At 36.0% G+C, this 22,085-nt stretch overlaps 1 protein-coding gene across 2 annotated transcripts in view; it reads left to right on the top strand.

Moving 5' to 3' along the window:
* AKAP13 (A-kinase anchoring protein 13) overlaps positions 1 to 22,085 on the top strand; it is a 129,952-nt gene that overhangs the window by 87,845 nt on the left and 20,022 nt on the right. For both annotated transcript variants that reach the window (XM_074234143.1, XM_074234144.1), the window contains 9 exons: positions 3,474 to 3,541; positions 5,065 to 5,131; positions 13,018 to 13,153; positions 14,702 to 14,814; positions 15,469 to 15,615; positions 16,137 to 16,387; positions 18,008 to 18,133; positions 18,253 to 18,370; positions 19,114 to 19,362. In XM_074234143.1, coding sequence (XP_074090244.1) covers positions 3,474 to 3,541; positions 5,065 to 5,131; positions 13,018 to 13,153; positions 14,702 to 14,814; positions 15,469 to 15,615; positions 16,137 to 16,387; positions 18,008 to 18,133; positions 18,253 to 18,370; positions 19,114 to 19,362 — 1,275 coding nt within the window. The remainder of the gene's footprint in view (positions 1 to 3,473; positions 3,542 to 5,064; positions 5,132 to 13,017; positions 13,154 to 14,701; positions 14,815 to 15,468; positions 15,616 to 16,136; positions 16,388 to 18,007; positions 18,134 to 18,252; positions 18,371 to 19,113; positions 19,363 to 22,085) is intronic.

The following is a 22,085-nucleotide window of genomic DNA, read 5'->3' as shown; positions in this document are numbered from 1 at the left end:
TGGAGTCCACTGTGGAGCTCCTTTTTTCCAATCAGTATATTAGAAGACATGAAAACAAAGGTATACATATCTATCTAATTGGTTTTACTTATATTTCACTAAAGCCACAGACTAAAAGGTTAGGACTCTTTTTTTTTTTTTGACTGAGCTTTGCTTGCTGAAGTGGAAGTTCAGATCACCACAATGCATGTCCTGTTACTGTTTGTGGTTTGTTCCTCACCACCCGCCTTGATGCAGAAACCATTACTTGTTTGTCTTTTCAGTACATTCAAAAAATAAAGGATAAACATTTCCTTTTTTATTAATTTTTATTAAAGATATTATTTGAGTTTTACAATTTTCCCCCCATCTTACTTCCCTCCCCCCACCCCACCCCCCACGGAAAGCAATCTGTCAGTCTTTACTTTGTTTCCATGTTGTACCTTGATCCAAATTGAGTGTGATGAGAGAGAAATCATATCCTTAGAGAAGAGACAAGAATTCTAAGAGGTAACAAGATCAGACAATAAGATACGTTATTTTTCTAAATTAAAGGGAATAGTCCTTGAACTTTGTTCAAACTCCACAGCTCCTTAACTGGATATAGATGGCACTCTCCTTTGCAGACGGCCCAGAATTGCTCTCGATTGTTGACTTATGGAATGAGCAAGTCCTTCAAGGTTGATCATCACTCCCATGTTGCTGTTAGGGTATATGTGTATCCCCTTCAACTGAGAGGTAGTCAGAAATCTCTAAATCCAACCAACTTTCCCTATAATATGATTAGTCAAAGTATTTTATATCCTAAGATCTTGAATCAACTGAAGAACTTCAGAACAATTTCTTACTAGAAAGTCCCAGATTCATATTCAGTTAGGTTGACTCAATTTGAATTTGGTTCGCCAAGGAACAGCTTCAGTCCTTTCTGCCTTGATGGATTTTTCTTTATTTGTTTGGTATGGCCACTGTACTATGAAAAAAATAATCTTTTGTCTTTTAACAACAGCAAACTTCACGTAAAGATATTTAATACAGTAGTTGCTTCTATTGAATTTGGGGTGTGGGGTGCAGGGAGAAGATGTTTTAAAGGGTTTTAGTGGACTGCAATATTGTGACATGTTAAACCAAGAAGCCTAATGGGATCTTAGGCTTCATTAAAATAGTACTATGTCCAGTAATGGTCCCACTGAACTTTGTTCATTTCTAGTTTTTAGGAAGGATGTCAATAAGCTGGAAAATGTTCAGAGGAGGTAACCAGAATGGTTAATTCATGTCCTCTGACAAACAATTAAAAATAAAAAAAAACTGGACAGGTTTAGCTTTGGAGAAAACTGGAGGACACAATAAGTATTTTTAAAGGGTTGTTATATGGAATAGGAATTAGATGAGTTCCACATGATTCCTAAGGGCAAAATTAGAAGCAATGTTTAACTGTTTCCAAGATAACAGATTTGCAGAAATTTCCAAACAATATCATCCAAAAGTGGATTTCAGGAAGAAAAGTGAATTCTTCCCCCTCAGTTTAGGTCTTCAGACAAGACCAGCTAACTATGTGTATGCCTCCATTCCTCATTTGTGAAATGAAGAAGCTTGACAAGATGACCTCTTATATCCCTTCTAGTTCTAAATCTATGATCCTGTATTTTTAAAAATTAATCTTGTTCAGATTTGGTTTGTCTGTGAGGTAGTGATTCTATATCTGAGGAGACCCTGACAGATTTGGAAGAAACAAGATGACCTTCAAAAGCCTCTCCTCCTCTCCCGGCCTATCTGGTATGGCCCCACCTAATAGCAAGTAGTATTGAAAAGGATGGGGATTTATGATGGCTTATGTCTGACTACTTACCGATAGATTGCATTCTCATTTTAGAGTCCCCTTAATGGCTACTGAGTCTTCCATATTTTCTGAAGAACAAGAACACAACCCAAAGTCCATAGAGCAGAACACCTATAGGCTGCATATTGATTCAGTTTTAAAATGTAATATTTATGTTTTATTATATTTTATGTTGCTAATTATATCCCAGTTACATTTTAATCTGATTCAGATTGCACCTGAAAGTATTGTGGTCCATGTGCTTTAGAGTACCAATTTGTTGTATGTAGCCTTATCCAGATAATAGTATAGACAGTTGAAAATTTATTTTTAATTTTCATTGCATATCCCAGTTAAGTCACATTGCTTAAGAATTTTATTGTTTGACATAATTGTCTTAGAGTAAACTCAGAAAAAAAAGACTTGTAGGTAGAATCATAGAATTTTAAAGGTGAAAGGGATCTCTGAGAGAATCTAATCAAACCTCTTATCTTGTAAATGAGAAAACTGAAGTCAAGCAGGTGATTTGCCTACACTCACATAGTTAATAGAAGAGCCAAAGTCTAAAATTCCGTTTGCCTGACCTGTAATGTATGCCATATTAAGCTGGTATTACAATTTTTTTTTGCAAATGTACACAGGAAGAGATCAGATTCTGGGGCTGGAATCCAGCAAGCAGGCTATTCCTTTCTCCATCTCTTGTGTCCCCACCCCCAAGGAAGAAATAGCTTGCTAAGGTCATTGGACATCTTGAGCATAATTGATGAATAAACTTATTCCTCTGGATAAGTTGGAAATCATTACTTAATGATCAGCACCTGTTATTTATTTCCTGAATATGTTTCTCTTTTGTGAGAGATGCTTATATAGTATATCCCCAGAGATGAAGCTTTATCTGCGTCTGCTGTGTCTGCCTGTCCTTCTGCCCTTTTTCATAATGCTGTTGATGACATCACAGCAGCAACACCTGATGATTGCTCCAAGGAACAGAAATTAAGTCTCTTAGGAGAGACTAAGGAATAAAAAAAAAATCAAAATTGTTTCCATTGTAAAAGACAGTCTCCTCTTGGTTTATTAAGAAACTCTCCCTTTTCTAAGTCAGATTTCTTTAAAGGGACTGAAACATCTAAGGCTCATCAAAGGGTCTTTCCCTGCCTGGAAGCCAAGTCATAAGAACACCTGAAGGTAGATTGTCAGATCTCTGCCACAGTCATGCAAATTATATGATGTTTTATTTGGTTCCTTCTTTGTGTGTTCTTTATTTGGGACTCTCCATTTGATGCTCTAGACATTCGCGTTGAGCACAGAATCTTTGACCTTTAGAATTAGATATTTCTCAACTTCTTGCCTGTAATGTTCCAGACTTGTAACCTTTGTTGATCAGGAGTTCCTTCTGTTCTGGTTTCTCATAGCTTTGTGACATCATATGACTCATTCCTGGAAGAGACAGTGTATCCAAAGAATATAATCTGTAACTACAGTTTTGAGGATTGTTGAAAGCATAGGATTCTAAAATGTAGGAGACTTCACTTAGAAATATATATGTGTGTGTGTGTGTGTGTGTATATATATATATATATATATATATGTAAGCAGCTTTGTGATAGAAAGCAAGTTTTGATGTGTAAAACTTAGCTTTTTTTATTCTTTGTAACTTTAGATCGTATTTTCTTTTCAGATTGCGGTGCTTTTGTCCACAAAGGCTGTAGAGAAAGTCTGGCTTCTTGTGCAAAGGTCAAAATGAAGGTAAGATATTTCTGACTAAAAGATGGGGTCTCAAGTCAAGCAAATCAAGAAAATAATTATGGAGGCTTTTTGCTTTGAGGAGAGGAATGGGGATATGTTGAAGCATTTATTTTTAAATTACTAACCTAAAGGATAAATCAATTCATTATTTGACCAGTTGCTTTAAATAGAGTTGTTTTTAACTTTTAAAAAAGAAAAAAATTCTCAGAACCTTAAAGTTTAAATATAAATGTATTTTTGTGTGTTTAATATTTATGCCATGAAAGGTTCAAATAGAATACCAACAGCAGAGAAGCCGAGTATATATAAACTATAAAGTTTATATATACTCGGCTTCTCTGCTGTTGGTATTCTTCATATTCTGACCACTGTCAGAAAATATCTGATAGAAATCAGGTGCTTTGGATTTGTGAGAGTGGTTTAGAATCTCTCTTGTTTCTAATACTGTCCCTTCTCCTCAGAGTATAAATTGCGAAGTTTATATTATTAAGACAAAGAAAATATCAGTTGCCTAGTGGTACCTAAAAACTATGCATAGCCTGTGAATAAATACATGAACAAGACCACAGTGGAGATGAAACATAGGTACTGAACTGGGAATTTCATTGGCAATAGGGATGTCCAAAATGAAGAAACCCCCTCCACTGTTCTTTCCCTGCAGTTTATCATCTTAGAGTTGCCTAGATCCCGAGGGGATGATTTGTCTAGCATCATGTAGCCCATATCAGATGTGGGACTTGCATTCAGAACTTCCAACACATTTCTCTATCCACTTCATTATACCACCTCTCAGAGGGTAACATATTCTAAGGTGTTCATGAATGAATGTTTCTTGTGGTTCTGTCTATATCATACTTCCTCATATATTTATCTCTTTGAAGGAAGGTTCTTCCCCCTCAACAGCAACATTGTATGGTGATTGGTAGCTTAGTTATTTTATCTGTGTTTGACCTGCCTGGGAAATGATCACACGTTAGATGGAAGACACCTTACTAAAAGGCTCGTAGAATCATAAATGTAGAGTCAGAAGGAACCTTAAAGGTCATCTTACCCAATCCCCTCACTTTACCAATAAGGGAACTGAGTCCTAGAGAGGGTAACTAGCCCAAGGTTCTTGCCTTCTCTGACTAATTATAAAGATGAGGAAACTGAGGCAGATAGGGTTAAATGATTTGCCTAGGGATCCAGAGCCAGTCAGTATTTGAGACTGGATTTGAACTCAGCCTGGCCTGGTGCTGTAGCCATTTTACCACCTGCCTGCCACCCTGATACTCAAGGAGAAGAGGGTCTTTGCTCTTGGGTTGTCTGCACACTTTTTTTGTGTTTCATTTTCATCAGTGGCTGCTTATGTTATTTTTGTTGTATCATATCATAATGCTGAAAATGTTCCCTGTTGAATTCCTTGAAATATGATTCCTAGGGATTAATCTATTTAGCTTGATAGTCATTGTGAAACAGATATACAGAGATTTTTTTTTCTCCTTTTTCTTAACCAAACTGAATTCCATTATTTATTCTTCTAGCAACCCAAAGGAAGCCTTCAAGCCCATGACACTTCCTCACTTCCCACAGTCATTATGAGGAGTAAATGTGAGTACTGAACAGTGCATACCTCCTCTGCTTTTTGTTTCCTTGTCTTTTTCGTGAACTGTTCCCCTATTCCTATTTTGTATCATTAACATTGTTTCATTTTACAGTCAAGTTTCAGGGCTTTGTTTTTTCATTCCTACTATGTGTGCCATGTCTACTCTTAAAATTCTGAGATCCTCATTGCTAACCCTGTGCTTTGGTTTTCCAGAATGATGCTGCCTTTGCAAATCCTGTGAAATCTATTTTCCTCAACTTCCAATGGACCTCTTGCCATGTATTTTTACCTCTAACCCAGTTTTAGTAACTCAGGAGCTTTAGTAGTACAGTAATATGCCTAGTTCTTGAAGTTATTTCAGGAATTATTGCAAGGTATAAGACAGTTTGTTAGATATTTTATGCTTCTCAGAATACCATTAAACTTTTGAACATTAGCAAGTCTTTGAAAATCTTCAGTTATGTATATCAGAATCTATAAGAAACTTTAACCTCCCACAAAAACCCCTGCAGTTTGATTGAACTATTAGAGAAATATTGGCCAGCACTTGATTTCTTATCACGTCCATCTCTTCCTGCCCCTATTTGAGGTTTTCTTGGCAGAGATACTAGAATGGTTTGCCATTTTCTTATCCAAATCATTTTACATATAAGAAAACTGAGGCAAATTTAAGTGACTTACTTGCCCATGGTCACATAGCTAATAAGTGTCTGAAGCCAGATTTGAACCGACAAAGAGGAGGTAGTACTGCAAATAAGAGATTGTATATAAATTCTTATTTCCTTTCATTCTTTCAGTCATTTCATTTTACAGATAAATAAATAAAGATCAGTAAAGCCTAAGTTACTTCCCTCTGGTCACAAAGCTCTGATTAAGCAAGGCCCAGGACTAAAACTGGTCTTTACTATATTACACTCATCTAACTTGTGACATTTAAAAAGGTTCAAGAAACAAGAATTTCCAGGTAATTTAATCATTTTATTAATTAGACCAGCAGGTTTTTAATAAAAAGATGGTCATTTGGCCGTCTCTCTTCAACCTAACATGCAAAAACATGTTTCTTTATTAAGGATATTCAAATACACATAAATACAGACTACTGCACTCAGAATCCCTTTAAAGAAAAGGAACAACTGTAAGGTGATTTGCCTGCATTTCTACACATTCTATTCCCAGGTGGAATAACAAACATAAATAAAATCAGATTTCCCAATAAGGTGGCACAAGATAGTTTATAAGTTACTACTCTTCACTAATATAACTGTACTAAAATTCTATTCCTTAAAACAGAAACAAAAGAGGCTCCTGACTTTACATTCAGAATTTAAAAGATTTACATCTTTGTATTACAAACTTGTTATCTTTATCTAATTATACTCTTATTAGGAATTGAATCTTGTAGTATGACAGGTCAAGTACTAAATTAACTCTTGCTTAGGTCATGGAATGTCAACAAATTCAGATCAAAATAGTGAGATCTTTCTACTTATAGCTTATTACTTTAATATTAATTGAATATCTAATAGAGTCAGTATTAGTTACAGACTTCCACTTTATCCTGATATTAGATATTGTCTGTGAAAATCATAAGCAGAGACATGGTTATTAACAGTATTAAAACTGATCTTCAAGGCCTACACAACTGTAATAGTAGCTTAGAATATGGAATCAGGCAAACATGTGAAATCAATTGAGTTCAACCCTAACTTTCTCAAGATAACCCTCTCTGCCTTATTCCCAAGGACAGATATTCCCTAGCGTTAGATCTCAGATCTTGATTCCATTGAACTGCTGTCTTTTTTTTTTGAAAGCACCCATTTATAAGGCCAGTCCAAGAACAGAACAGAACTAAAACTAATCACAGTAGATTAGACATGATTATTGTTAATATCAAATTATTGCAATAAATTAGCTTATAAATAAAAATGTGGGCCTTTTTAAAATCCCACAAAAATTTTACTTTTACTTAAATATTCCTTCCATTTTTCACCTCAAGCCTTTATTTCTCTGAGTCTTTTAAACTCATTGCCAAGAATATCCTACTTTCTCTTAAAAATTTTCAACCCTATCCCAGAATATACATACTATTATTAAGCCAGTGTCTTACTAAAGCCCTACTCTCCTGAACCACAGAGTTAATTTCAACCAGGGGGATACTCTTCAGTAATCTGCATATCATAAAATTCTTGTATTCGCTAGGAGATCAAAAAGCTCCAAAGCTCTCATTCTCCCAAAAGGAGATAGAAACCTGGGTTGTCTATTCCTATCTAGTCCCAAAATAGGAAAAAGTTTGTGGTACAAATCCTTTCTTAAAAAAAAAAAATCCATTGAGATGTTTATATTGATTGCAAAAACTTTTTGTAGTGATTTATGTTCCTGTTGAAATACAAGAACAGAGTTCTGGCTGCTCTGAAACTAGTTAACAGATTCAACAAAGTTTGACTTCCAAATTAACAGTTTTCAAAATTTAAAAATAATTCTCATCCTTTTTGTCCTGCTTCTCTTCATCTTTTAGAATCTGGAGACTTGTGCTTGCTTTGGCAGCACATATACTAAAATTGGAACAATATAGAATCTGGAGACTTAATACTTAATAATTTACAAATCAAGAGAGTTGTTTTTACACTCTTTGCCATTATTTATTTTAAAAAAACAGGGTTTACAATATTAAAATACATTTTAAACAGATCACTGAAATCTTAAAGTGATTACATTTAAGGCTGTGATATAAAAATCGATGATAGTCCCACAAAAACAAAAAATAACTTAATTTATACAGTTTTAAACTTATTGTCCTGATTATCTATCAAAGATATTGGGTGTGAGGAAAGAGTTCTCTTTAGATTTAATTTAAATAAAATTTACAAACTTTAGCTTTGATCTGAATTCATCTAATTCCAGTTCTTAGATTTCCCTCATTAACCCTTGCTAGCTTCAGACTGCTCAATCTAGATCTTTATTAGTTATCAAGTTGCTAAAGCTTCATCCAAAGGAAAAAACTTGGTGTTTTTGCTGAGCGAGAGAGAAATCCCTTCTCCTTTTCTATATCCTAAACTAACTCCTGGGAGAGTCCCACCCTGCTTTTTCAGTTCCCTTACTTAACAAGCTAATATTAGAAAACTTTATACAAATGAACACAGAGAAAAATAGAAGGGAGCCTAGAAAAAAAAATTGACATTAAAACTTGTGGCATCTAGGGGTCACAGTGAATAGAACACCAGCCCTGGAGTCTGGAGGACCTGAGTTCAAATCCTGCCTGAGACACCTAATAACTGCCTAGCTGTGCGGCCTTGGGCAAGCCACTTAACCCCATTGCCTTGCAAAAACCTAAAAATACAAAAACAAAACCTACCATCTTTCCTTGTTTTAATATCTCCTTTAATTTATTCACTTTATCAGACAGTAAGAATCTTTTGTATAAACCTCTATCTGAAAACTAAGAATAGGGCTTTTTTTTTCCGAAGTCCTCTTAGATAGGCAACGGGGTTGAGTGACTTGCCCAAGGTCACACACCATCTAGCTGTCCCTTCTCTTAAGCAGTCTTAAGAAAAAGACCTAGTTTCATCCTTTGCTTCATATCTGACCACTGGACCCCGATGGCTCTGGAGGAGAAAGTGAGGTGGGTGAACCACACCCCCTCACAGGACCCCCGTCTCAGTCAGATCCAATGCTTATCATGGCATCACCTCTCTGATGTCATGATCTTCTTCAAGAATGGACAAACATCATCCTTTCATACTAGATGATGCAGTGGATACAGTACCACCAGTCCTGGTGTCAGGAAAACCTCAGTTCAAATTTGGCCTTGGATGCTTGGCTAGCTGTGTGACCTTGGACAAGTCAATTAATCCTGATTGACTCACATCCAAGGCCATCTCCAGTTGTCCTGATTCATACCTATCTGGCCTTGACCCAGATGGCTTTGGAGAAAGTGAGACTGGTTATTCAGCACAGTACTCCCTCACTCAGATTCGGTTCAAGTGCACATCACTTCCCTGATGTCATGGTTACCATCATTATCCTTACACACACACACACAGACACCACTCACATGTAGCTTAATTTATATGTAACCCCAAAAGCTTGAAAATAAAGATTGTAGCTTTAAAGATTCTCTCAGAGTATTGGCTACTGGATCTCCCTTTTTGAAATTGTAGTTCTGCAAGGAATTTGGAATATATTGCTAGTACTTTGAAGGCTTACCAGGTTTCATAAGCTGAATATACCTAATATCCTAAATTTCCTTGGTGAGTGTACACAGGTGTTCTCTCTCTCGCTCTCGCTCTCTAATAGAACTTGTTTTAGAGGATTTTTTTTCACACCACTACCTGATGATTCCCTCCTGTGACAGTGAAAATTAGAAAAGAACTGCAGCACAAACATTAAAAACACACATATAGACTCATATATGTTTACTAATAAAATGAAGAATCAGATCATAGCCAGAGTTCTAATAGAAAGTTCTCTTTGTGGAGAAGGCAACTTGGATCCAATTGAGGAGCAATCTTTATTAAGAATCTAGAGGTGGGGGGTGGCTAGGTGGCATAGTGGATAAAGCCACAGGCCTTGGAGTCAGGAGTACCTGGGTTCAAATCTGGTCTCAGACACTTAATAATTACCTAGCTGTGTGGCCTTGGGCAAGCCACTTAACCCCGTTTGCCTTGAAAAAAAAAAGAATCTAGAGTGAGGGGCAGCTAGGTGGCGCAGTGGATAGAGCACTGGCCCTGGACTCAGGAGTACTTGAGTTCAAATCCAGCCTCAGACACTTAATAATTACTTAGCTGTGTGGCCTAGGGCAAGCCTTGCCTTTTGCCTTGCAAAAACTAAAAAAAAAAAAAAAAAAAAAAAACAGAGTGAAAGGTTCTGATCCCTTAATAGTTAGCCATAATTGTGACAATTGAAAAGGTTCTAGCAACATAGTGTCTGAGTAATTTAATCCTCTTATCAATAAGGTCAGCAGGTCATTAATAAAAGGATGATCATTTGAATATCTCTTATACCAAAGATAGTTATAATTATGGGCTCAAGGTGTCTATATTTTTCCAGTTGGGACTGATGTCATGCCATCATCATGTCAACATCTAGACAAAGAAAATATCTTTTCGGGGGTGGCTAGGTGGCGCAGTGGACAGAGCACAGGCCCTGGAGCCTGGAGTCAGGAGTACCTGAGTTCAAATCCAGCCTCAGACAATAATTACCTAGCTATGTGGCCTTGGGCAAGCCACTTAACCTCATTGCCTGGGGGGGGGGGGGGGGGGAATAAATAAATAAATAAATAAATGTATATATATATATATATCTCTTCCACTCCCAGCTATACCCAGCCTTGAGCTATGTAAACAGAAGGTTCTGCCTCCCCCAAGCTTGCATAGAATACAGTGGGCTTTCTCAGGTTAGATTAAATTCCTTGCAAGGTTGAGTGGGCTCTCAACAAGTTGAGGAAAGTCAGTACAATTTCATTATCAGTAATGTTCTGAACAAAAACCTGAATTTCAAGACAGGACTTGGTGGGGGGGGGGAGCAGTTGGGATGAGGGACTCTGAATCTCCCCAAGATTTTAGTTATTAATAATCATTTCTTACAAACACTGTCAAACATAAAGTCAAGATGGAATAGAATGCTGCAGGATGAATAACCTTCATCCTCCTCTGATCCTCTCCCCTTGAGACCAGTTAATTTCAACAGAAGTTCTGAGTTACAGATCTGAGAAATGCAGAAGACCTGAGACCGACCTGGTTTTGTACAGGCAGCAAATAAACCACACTGTGAAAATTCATGTAGAAACTTCAGATTTACAAAATAAGTAAATCAAGGAATGATTTTACAGATATCTTTATAAATTCTTCACTTTTACAATTCTTCAACTAGACAACAAACTGACCTAACTCATCAGGAATAGGTGATTTGCTATCATTTTACTGGCACAAGATCATTCAGATACCACAGCCATTATGTAAAACAAGGCCCATGGTGTGTTGTGCTCATCTTAGCACCTTGCTAGACACTTAATAAATTTGGTTGGTTTACTAGAAAAGTCTTGAAAATTAAGATAAACCTTGAAATCACTTTTGATTCACCCTTATTAGCTTTATTCCCTATCCAGATTGTCACTGAAATGCTAGATATTCTTCCAAGATGTCTCATGTCTTTTGAGTCTTTTCTATCCTTTTGACCACCACCCTAAACCAGGCCCTCATTTACTGCCTGGATCATTGATAATATCATCCTAACTATACTCCATTGCTAAATCTTCTCTAATCCATTCAGACTCAGTTTGATGCATCTCTGATCTCATTGATGTGGGCTCATTCCTTAGCTGAATAAAAAGCAGCCCATCTGTGCTTTTTCATTTTATGTGATTTTTGTCCATGTCTTTCTATAAATCTTTAAAGAATGTATTTATCTTGCTGGAGGCCAAAGAAATCTTATTTATCATGTTGCTGCTTCATTTAAATATCTTCAGTGACCTTTCCCTCTGGCCTTTAAGGTCTTCTATAATCGAAATCTTTATAAGAAATATAAACTTAAGTGTCTTCTATGTCTCCAAATCCTGGGCTAGGCCATGAGGAAACAAAGATGAAATAAGACATCAATGCTCAAGGAACGTACAATCTAATGGTGGGGATAAGCCATGTGTACATGAGATACACAGCAGAATGTGTTAAGTGAAGAAGATCCAGAAAAACTGAGAAGTGTGAGAATTCTTTCCAGATGAGAGAAGAAAAAGGAGCAAGAAGAATTTCTAAGTGAATTGAAATCTGAATTGAGAATTGAAGGAAAGAAGAAATGTCAACAAATGGAAGTGACGGGGGAAGAATAGAGTATTGGAGAATGGACGATGATGTGGTCCAATTTGTCAGTAGTATAAATTCTGTGAAATGCATAGCTATACGTGTTAAGGTAGAGATAGGTAGGCTAGAGACTAATTGCAGTCTTGCATACCATAAGGAGGCTGTTATGCTTTATTCCTTAAGCACTGAGGTGTCATTGAACATTTTTGATGAGGATAATCAGAGTTTTATTAAGAAGATTACTCAGGCACCTTTATGAAGGATAGATTGGAAAGGAGAAAAAACTGGGAGGCATGATATCAGTTAGGGTGACAATTATAATAGGCCAGCTGAGAGATGGTGTTGGGATGATTACAGTGGGAATGGAAAGGTGAAGAGACAGATATGATAGATGCAGTAGAGACAGAATCAACAAGCTGTTGCAGCTAATTGTATATGAGAGGTAAGGAAATAGAGTCAAAGATGACTCCCATATTTCAAAAGATGTCTTGGAAGATATGTGCGTGACATATAATAGGTTTTTAACAATTCTTTTTGTATTAATCAATAAAGTGATAGGTTTGGAATTGGTAGCACTCAAGTTAATTCCAACTTCAAGAATACATGAATTTATGGAATATTTGAAAAATGTATACTTGTTTACCATTATTGACTTGGGAACCACTTGACAATCTCTATTCAGCTAGCTAATCTTTGATGTTTAATACAGGTTTAGGATCTTTTAACAGATGTTTTAAAAATCCTAATATTGATAGACATTGAAAGTTCTGGCCACAGCTGAATGGCTTAACTACTCTGATCAATACAGTAATCCATGACAATTTCAAAGGACTCATGATGAAAAAATACTTTCTACCTCCAGAGAACTATTGAACTCTTAAATACATATTGAAGTATATATATTTTTGCAACATAGCTAATATGTTTTGCATGTATATTAATGTGCATCATATTGCTTGCCTTCTCAATGGTTGAGGGTTGGGAGAAGGGCTGGATGCAAGGAAAGAATTTGGAACTCAAAATTTAAAAATGAATGTTTTGAAAGTTCTGATCAGTTTAATAGAGAAATTAGATGATACAGTATTCCATTCCCTTTTTAGCCTCACAGCCTAAAGAGCGCCCTCGTTCTGCAATCCTTGTGCCTGATGAGACCTCTGTGGCCCCATTGTTCTCTAACAGGAGGTCGCAGCAGTGTACCTCGCTTTCCAAAAGTGTCTCTATACAAAATATTGCTGGGTAAGTTCAGATATCTGAATGGAGCTTTTGGTACCTGGATATAATCACTATAACCTAGTGGATATATCCTGTTTTCACATGAATTTTTGTGATCAAAATTGCATGTATTTGCTAAGCTTACTGAGTTGTGATGACGAGACAAATAAAAGTTAGTCTAGATTATTGATACTCTTTAATTGCTATGGGATTGGTTTGTTTTTTTAAAGAATCCTTTGTTTTGGAAACAATGTAAAGATTAACAGACTGCTTTTTTGTGGGGGTGGGAGGAAGGAAGGGGGGAGATGGGGGAAAATTATAAAATTCAAAATAAATACATTTTTTTAAAAAAAGCAGAAAAAAGCCTTTGTTTAAAAAAAGTACACTAGAATAGAACCACTTCCTTTGATGAACAAGTTTTAAAATGATGCAATGGATAAAATATGGACAACTAGGCCTAATTAAAATCCAAGAGCTTTTTATTCTGATAATATTCTGAAATGTCAGATTCATATTTCATATGAAAATAATTTACTTTCATAACTAAAAATATGTTTCAGAGCAGTGTCTATACAAAGATCATTTTCATTTTATAAATGATTATCAGTGGAGTGAAAAGGATTGATTCCACCTTAGTAACCACCAAATCTCAAAACTTATCTGTATCCAGATATCCCACTTCTGTTGGCCCTTTATAAAGGACTGCACTCACTCCTCTACAGAGGTTGCTTTACCTCCATTGACATTTCAGGCCTTGACTGCAGAGTAATTAGCACAGAGTTGATTATGATGGTGGTTGTTGTGATGTGTAGGCTTATCTGTCTGCCCACCAAGAAAATAAGCCATTTCTCATTCAGGACTCAAACGTCTATCACAGGGTAATGATTTTGGCAAAATTGAATCAACTCCTTGACTTAAGCATTAAAAACCTCTTTTTAAATTTTCACTTCCCTTATCATTCATATATCCATGCTTTTGTTTAGTCTTCTCAGCTATTTCCAAGAGAAATTGAGGGAAAAGCAACCAGTTTGTTCTTATGGTATCAGGTTTGGAGTAGCATCATAAGGCCTTTTCAGAATTCTAATTTTAAGATTTTATTTGTTTTGTTGGGCAGTGATTTTTAAATGTATTTAGTTAGAGCCTGTTTACAAATGGTTTGGGTTAGAAAAGATACAGCCCAAGGATATTTACAGCAAATGTTTCAAAATAGTTGTCAGGAATTAGAAAGGAAAGATGAAATGGGTTCACAGTGACTTCCAAGTAAAGAGATTACTTCTAATATAGGAAAAGAAATTATTTCACATGACTGGGGAGAAGTACTCTTGAGTTTCCTTTACAAGTAGGTGAAACATAGTTGAAAAGTTCAAATTTCTATCTTGTCACTTTTTTCATTTTGGTTTGTAACTGGCATATGTTGCTGTGAATTTCATCCGTGAATTATCTTCATTAATATATAGTGTTATTTCAGTCAATTGAAATGGTTTTACAGTTAATTTTTCAGGTATTCATTTTTGAAAGAAAATTATAATTTTCCAAGAATATTTGACATTATGGGCTTCCTTTTGTCCTCAGAGTTGTCAATGATGAGAACATGGCAAACACCTGGAAATTCCTGTCCCATTCAACAGACTCTTTAAATAAAATCAGCAAGGTCAATGAGTCCACAGAGTCACTCACTGATGAGGGTAAGAAGATATGGTTTACATTTGTTCATCTGCAGAGTCATAGCAGTATGCTCCATTAGCTAACTAAATAAAAGCAAGGAATTTAAGGCAGATGTTGGTGAGGAGAAAAACCTGCCTTACCTGTGAAAATATTAAGTTGTTAAGCTAATTATATTACAGTGGTGGTCAGAAGCTTCCTAGTTACTAATTAGTTTTCCATCATACATAGGTTATTGATTAAGTCTTTGGATACTACAAATTCAAATGTTTTTCTTCCTTCAGATAGTTTTAGCTATTTGTGAACAGCTCCTAAAGACATATGAATTTCTTAGGACTCTTTTATTCTTTGTAATTTTATTAAGTTAAAAGTAAGTGGAATGAGATTATGGATTAATTACTTTTCACTTATAGATGCTGCTCCCTTGATCAAGTTCTGATTATACCATCATTGTAATTATACAAGAAATGCATTAATAATTTTTTAGTCCCAGGAAATTTATTTCAGAATCCTCCCCTCCCTTTTCTTCCTCCTATATTGCTGTTAAAAATGAAGAAAACTCAGTTTTAGGGGCTTGAGAAAAGAATTGTTAACATTGGAGGCAAAGAGATCATAGACTTATTAGGAATTCCTAGACTTTTAATTCTGGTCATTGAATTCTACTGTTTTGGGGGTAGGTACTGATATGAATGAAGGACAGCTCATGGGAGATTTTGAAATGGATTCCAAACAGCTGGAAGCAGAATCCTGGAGCCGGATAGTAGATAGCAAATTTTTGAAACAACAAAAGAAGGATATAGTCAAGCGGCAAGAGGTGATTTATGGTGAGACCCTTCATTATACTATGCAACTGTAATTTTATTTGAGAGACTCTTACGATGTTTCTACAACTCGAGGCACATTACTGTTCTCATGCAACAGACAGAGGGATAGAACTGCTTTGAGAGTAGAACTTCTATTCTTCAACTCCATTATGTAGCACTGAATCTAGAGAAACAATAGCAATCTACAACAAGAGAGATTGCAGAACAGCCAATGCGACTAGGGTTACTTAACAGTAAAGAACCAGCAATAAGATATCCAATGACTTCTAGTTCAGTGAAGACTTCTCATAATGAAGCCATTGTAAGTCAAAAAAAAGGGGAGACCAAAACACAGAAAGTTGGAATGTAGGGGGTCCATATGGATTAAACTGAAAGGATTGGTCAAATAATAGAAAAATTTCTCTTCCTTTCTCCCCAAACCAAAAAAATAAAATAAAATAAAATTCTATACCTAGCACATGGAATTGGATTACTTAAATGTCTGTTGATTAACTAATAGATTAATTTTCCCCCCTACCCAGAGTTGATGCAGACAGAATTACATCACATCCGCACTTTGAAAATCATGAGTGATGTGTATAGCCGAGGAATGATGACAGACCTACTCTTTGAGCAGCAAATGGTGGAAAAGCTGTTTCCTTGTTTGGATGAGCTCCTCAGTATCCACAGCCAGTTCTTTCAGAGAATTCTGGAAAGAAAGAAGGAATCCCTGGTGGAAAAAAGTGAAAAGAATTTTCTTATCAGAAGGATAGGAGATGTCCTTGTGAATCAGGTCAGCAGTGGGAAGTGTCTAAGGTTCCTCTTTGAGTCCCATGCATTCAATAAACTGGTCATGTGTGAACTAGTAAAGAAAAGTAGAAATCAGGTACAAATTAAGTGGTGTTATCACTCTTAATTCTGCCCCACCACTTATTTACCCATATGTAAAATGGAAATTGTAAAACATACCTGCTACCTCTGAAAAGTTTATTGTAAGAATCAATTATACTTAAAAGGTCAATTAGTGGGTGGCTAGGTGGTACAGTGGATAGAGGAGTAGCAGGAAAGTTAATATATACATTCACTTGGAGGATTTTCCCATTTGTTCAAGGGAATGTACGTCCTGCATGGGTCAGGGCTGGTTGTGGAGAGGTTTGGGAATTGAGAAAATAGGACTGGAGTATCTAAAATTTGATAGACGTTCTTTTTTGTAAGGATGTCTATGTTTTAAAAATGTGGTTTTTCCAGCTCTGAAAGGCAAATTTTCTGTAGTTGAGGCTCATTCGAATGACATCACAAAATCATAGAAAGTGAGAACCAAAAGGAAGTCATTGTGGAGGGGCAGCTAGGTGGCACAGTGGATAGAGCACTGGTCCTGGAGTCAGGAGTACCTGAGTTCAAATCCGGCCTCAGACACTTAATAATTACCTAGCTGTGTGACCTTGGACAAGCCACTTAACCCCATTTGCCTTGCAAAAACTAAAATTTATAAAAAATAAGTCAGTACCAGCCCTGGAGTCAGGAGGTCCTGAGTTCAAATCCAGCCTCAGACACTTACTAATTACCTAGCTTGCAAAAAAAACTTAAAAAGTCGATTACACAATATCTCTACAGAGCTCTGAACACTGGAAGCAGCATGACTGATATAAGTGACATAATAACTTTTTGTTATGATCAACTCATAAGCAATTCACAAATTGTGAAGTAGATAGGTAATGCAAATATCATTACCAGAAGAAAACTCAGATTTGGCAAAGAATGATGATTTGCTTATGGTTTCAAATCCATTAAGAGTTAGATCCAAGGGGCAGCTAGGTGGCGCAGTGGATAGAGAACTGGCCCTTAAGTCAGGAGTACCTGAGTTCAAATCTGGCCTCAGTCACTTATTAATTACCTAGCTGTGTGGCCTTGGGAAAGCCACTTAACCCCATTTGCCTTGCAAAAAAACCTAAAAAAAAAAAGTTAGATCCAAAACCAGATCTCCTGCCTTCATGAAAATAATTCAACAGATGCTTCTGTCTTCAAATGGAGCATCTAATTCAGAAAAACATTTGGGACAATCATTAAGTATTAACTTCATATAAACCAAACAGATAAACAAACCTTTTGTCAGTAGGAATTAGTTCTGTTAGTTTTAATTGCCTTTTGTCTACACTTAGGGTAAAATGCTTAAAGTATCTTCAGAATAATTCCTAGGACATTTCATACTTTTCCCAAATAAGTGTTTCCTGCTTATCTATGTTGACTTTTCATGGCCCTTAATAGTTTGCCATATTTGAGCTGACTTAACTAGCCTTTTCTCAGGTAATAGTATCTATAAGCAAATGGGAAGTCTGTTCTGGTATTTGTTAATGAAAAGCCATTGTATACTACCTTGCCTCACTTAGTGTTATGTTCATTCCCTCCTCTGTAGTTTTCAGGTGAGAATGCAGAACGCCTAAAAAAAACATATGGCAAATTCTGTGGTCAGCACAACCAGTCTGTGAACTATTTCAAAGACCTTCACACCAAGGATAAGCGCTTTCAGGCCTTTGTAAAGGTGTGTACTTTCCCTCTCTTCATATTCATGTGAATGTATAAAATCCAGTGGATCAAAAATATTCAAGAGGATCAATTTTTGGTCATTTTTTTAATTATAGCCTTTCTTTCCTTTTTCAGAAGAAGATGAGCAGCACAATTGTCAGGAGGTTGGGTATCCCAGAATGCATTTTACTTGTAACCCAACGCATTACCAAATATCCAGTTTTGTTACAAAGAATATTACAGTGTACCAAAGGTAACTTTCTTTTTTGTCTTTTCTTTCAGATTATGTTCGCTTTGTATACCGTGCCTAGTAAGAGCAATGAGTCACTGAAATAGTGACTTCATTTTCTTCTGATTAGAAGTTTTCATTTTGTCTTTTCCTTAGGTTCATGTTCTCTAGATAATTTAATGCTAGAAAAGTTTTGTCTAGACTATAAAGGTGGGCAATAGAAAGAAAAAGGACAAGATGTTTACATGATTCTATCTCATTCAGAGCTACTTTGATAGCTGAATTGATCCCCACTAGTTTTCCCAACAGAGTTCATATCCTAGGCTCAAAGCTGCCATCAAGTTTATTCCTTACATGCTTACTGTTATTTACTCTCAATTACAAAAATGAAGGCACTGTTCCTATCTTCAAAGGAGGCTATAATTCTAAGATTTAGGCAAAAAATAAGTTTAAAAATGTGGACATAAAGCCTGGTCTTTTTCACCACCAAAATTATTTGTTGTAAGTTTTCCAATTTAGAATTCAGTATGTTTTCAGTGTAGTATAAAAGTTTTCATTGTAACTTATTGAAGCATAAGAACAGTTTTGAATTGACTCAGGTGAATTGACTCAGGTGAAGCAATTATTTTTATATCACTCTATATTAACACAAATGGGAAAAGAAGAAATAGTATCTGAATGTGGCTGGTAAGTTAAGAAGATGGGCTTCTCCCCCCCCCCTTTTTAAGAAAAGAAATCAAAAGTCTCCTCCTTTTTCTCTTTCTAAGAAAATGATTTAGAACAAGAAGAACTGGCCCAGTCCCTGAGCCTGGTGAAAGACGTGATTGGAGCAGTGGACAGCAAAGTTGCAAATTATGAAAAGAAAATCCGTCTCACTGAGATTTATACCAAAACAGATAGCAAGTCGATTATGAGGATGAAGAGTGGACAGATGTTTGCCAAGGAAGATTTGAAACGAAAAAAGCTTGTTCGAGATGGGAGTCTCTTCCTGAGGAATTCAGCAGGGAGGTTGAAAGGTGAAACATCTAAAACACTAGTATGTGTGACCAAGCCAGATTGCATTAAAAGAAGAAGGAAGTCCTCAATCCACCTTTTCTTTGATATAGATTATATCTGGCAGATATGCATGGACACTTACTAATACATTAGGTTAAAAACAAGAGCAAATTTTTAGTTCACGTGTAGCTATTGAACCTTATGCTACTTTGCTCCTCCAAAAGTCCTTGATTTTATTAGCCATAGCAAGTCATCATGTTATTAAACAACTATTTTTTTCTTAGTCATGTGTGCATATCTCAAATGAAGTAGGAGAATAGATAAGGTAAATTAAATATAGATTTTACCTATTTTCTTAAAACAAGTAAAATTAAGTTGAAACTCTAAGCCCATTGACTTCAAGTATAAAAAAGAATTCTTGAAATTCCTTACCTTTATTTCTCCAGTGGACTTAACAGTGAGAAATAACTGAAATAATAACAGTGACAACAACAGTAATAATCATTCCTATTGTTGAGCACGTTTAAGTTCTAGAGTATTTTACTCACATCCTATTTTAGACTGATGGTTGTACTTTTTAGAGTTAGAATCAAATAAGATTACTCTCTGAAGTTGATTAGGTAAGAATTTGTCTTGGAGCAACATGGTTTTCTCACCTGTAAAATGGGAATGATAACAACTGTCATACCTATCTTGAATGACTGTTGCAAGTTTCATGTGAGATAATGTCTGTAAAATGTACATTTTAAAGCACTTTGTAAATGTCAAATGTTGCTATTACTATTGTTATCAGAAATTTTAAAGGAAAAGTTTTTCTTTATGGAAAAATATGCATTTAAAGAATACCATTGGTGTGGCTAGGTGGTGCAGTTGATAGAGCACCGGCCCTGGAGTCAGGAGTACCTGAGTTCAAATCTGGCCTCAGTCACTTAATAATTACTTAGCTGTGTGGCCTTGGGCAAGCCACTTAACCCCATTTGCCTTGCAAAAAAACCTAAAAAGAAAAAAAAAATGAATACCATCAAACCTAGTAAAGGATTCCCTGACAATCTTTTGATTGAGGACACTCTGCTGACAGGATCTTAAGGGGGAAAAACCCAATCTGAAAAGTCTATAATTAAGAGTTAATTATATTTTAGACCTGGAAGAGAGATCATCTCCTCTAATTCTTCATTTTAATTGTCTCACTGAGGCACAGAAAAGTTAAGAAATTTCCCAAGATCATTCAGCAAGTTGTTCATGGAGTTACAACTGGAACCCAGATTTCCTGAGTCCTGGTTCTCTTTTCTTTACCAGTATGGTTACAGTATGACTTTTGTATTTCTAGAAGGCAACTTTGCCATCCTATAATTACCCACCCTATTATTAAAAGCCCAGAGTTTCTTAATGTTGCCATTTGGAGCTAAGACTTTATTCTCCCTCATTTAAAATAAGGTATTTCTTCTTTGCTAAAGAGGAAAAAATAATAATAATGGAATCCAGCTGCTGGAGTTGCATTTATGTCCAGATGATGACAAGTTTTCAGGTCTCAAAACTTCCAGTGGAGAGAGCAATGTGTATAGTCACTCTCTCTCCCAAGCCAACTTAACAGCAAGAACAGCCAGCATTGTGCATTCTAAAATAAAGGGTGGGTTTGTTTTTCTCTAGCCATTGACATTGATGATATAAAACTCAGGACGCAGTGTACTTAGGGCCTGTATTTCAAATTTTTTGGCACCTAGGTTTTTTAAAACAATCACAAAAAGATCAATTGATGTCATGACTAAATGTTGTACATGGAAAACTACTGTTCTCTGGGCTGAAAACTTAAGACTTTTCATGGTGTTTACGAACCAAAAGTCGACTCTTTTTTTAACTGCTTTCATTTGAATTTCATGGAAAGAAAAAAGGAATTCCAGACATTTAACAGAGTAGTTACATGGGATGCCAGTCCCTTGGGATAAGGACTGTTTATGTCCTGAGAGGTAATGGTATATATTGACGTAAATTCCATTCCAAAAAGAAGCAGTTCTAAACCTTTACCAGTAATGGGCTAACTCACTAGGCTACCTTATATAGCAAATCTGTAAACGTTTTGGTCTTACCATTGAATGAATTTTTGAAAATGGATTTGTGTAATTATTCTAGAAACCTACTTTACACAAAGAGTACATCCCCAGTTAGAAAAATTGAGTGTTTTTTTTTAACTATGCTTACAATGTGTATACAGCACTTGAGCACCCAGTGTTGGAGTGGAGGCAAGAGACATAGTAGATGTGATTCTAGTTGCAATCTTGTTAAATTTGAGAGAATCTTGGAAGGAGCATTGTTCATTCATAATAACTGCTTATTGAGGGGTGGAAGAGAAGAATGCCCTCCTTTCATTGGACTTGGTTATTCACATGCATCACCTTTTGGCAATGTTCCCTTTTTCTACCCCACGCATTTCCCCAGCTGCCAAAGTCTAGACTTTGGTAAGAAATAGTCTCTGAGCAACATTATGAACAACACAAGATATTTAGTAGATTATCATTTTTATTTTAAATGTATTGATTGCCATCATGATCCTTTTTAGAGTGCTCTTGCTAATGTCTCTTTCTAGAATTGTTTTTTTTTTTTTTATTAGTGTTGTTTTTTTTTTTGCAAGGCAAATGGGGTTAAGTGGCTTGCCCAAGGCCACACAGCTACATAATTATTAAGTGTCTGAGACCGGATTTGAACCCAGGTACTCCTGACTCCAGGGCCGGTGCTCTATCCACTGCGC

The sequence above is a fragment of the Macrotis lagotis genome, chromosome 4, assembly GCF_037893015.1.
Source record: "Macrotis lagotis isolate mMagLag1 chromosome 4, bilby.v1.9.chrom.fasta, whole genome shotgun sequence".
Lineage (NCBI taxonomy): Eukaryota > Metazoa > Chordata > Mammalia > Peramelemorphia > Peramelidae > Macrotis > Macrotis lagotis.
Note: the sequence above shows the minus strand (reverse complement) of the source record. Positions and strands in the feature narration are given on the sequence as shown.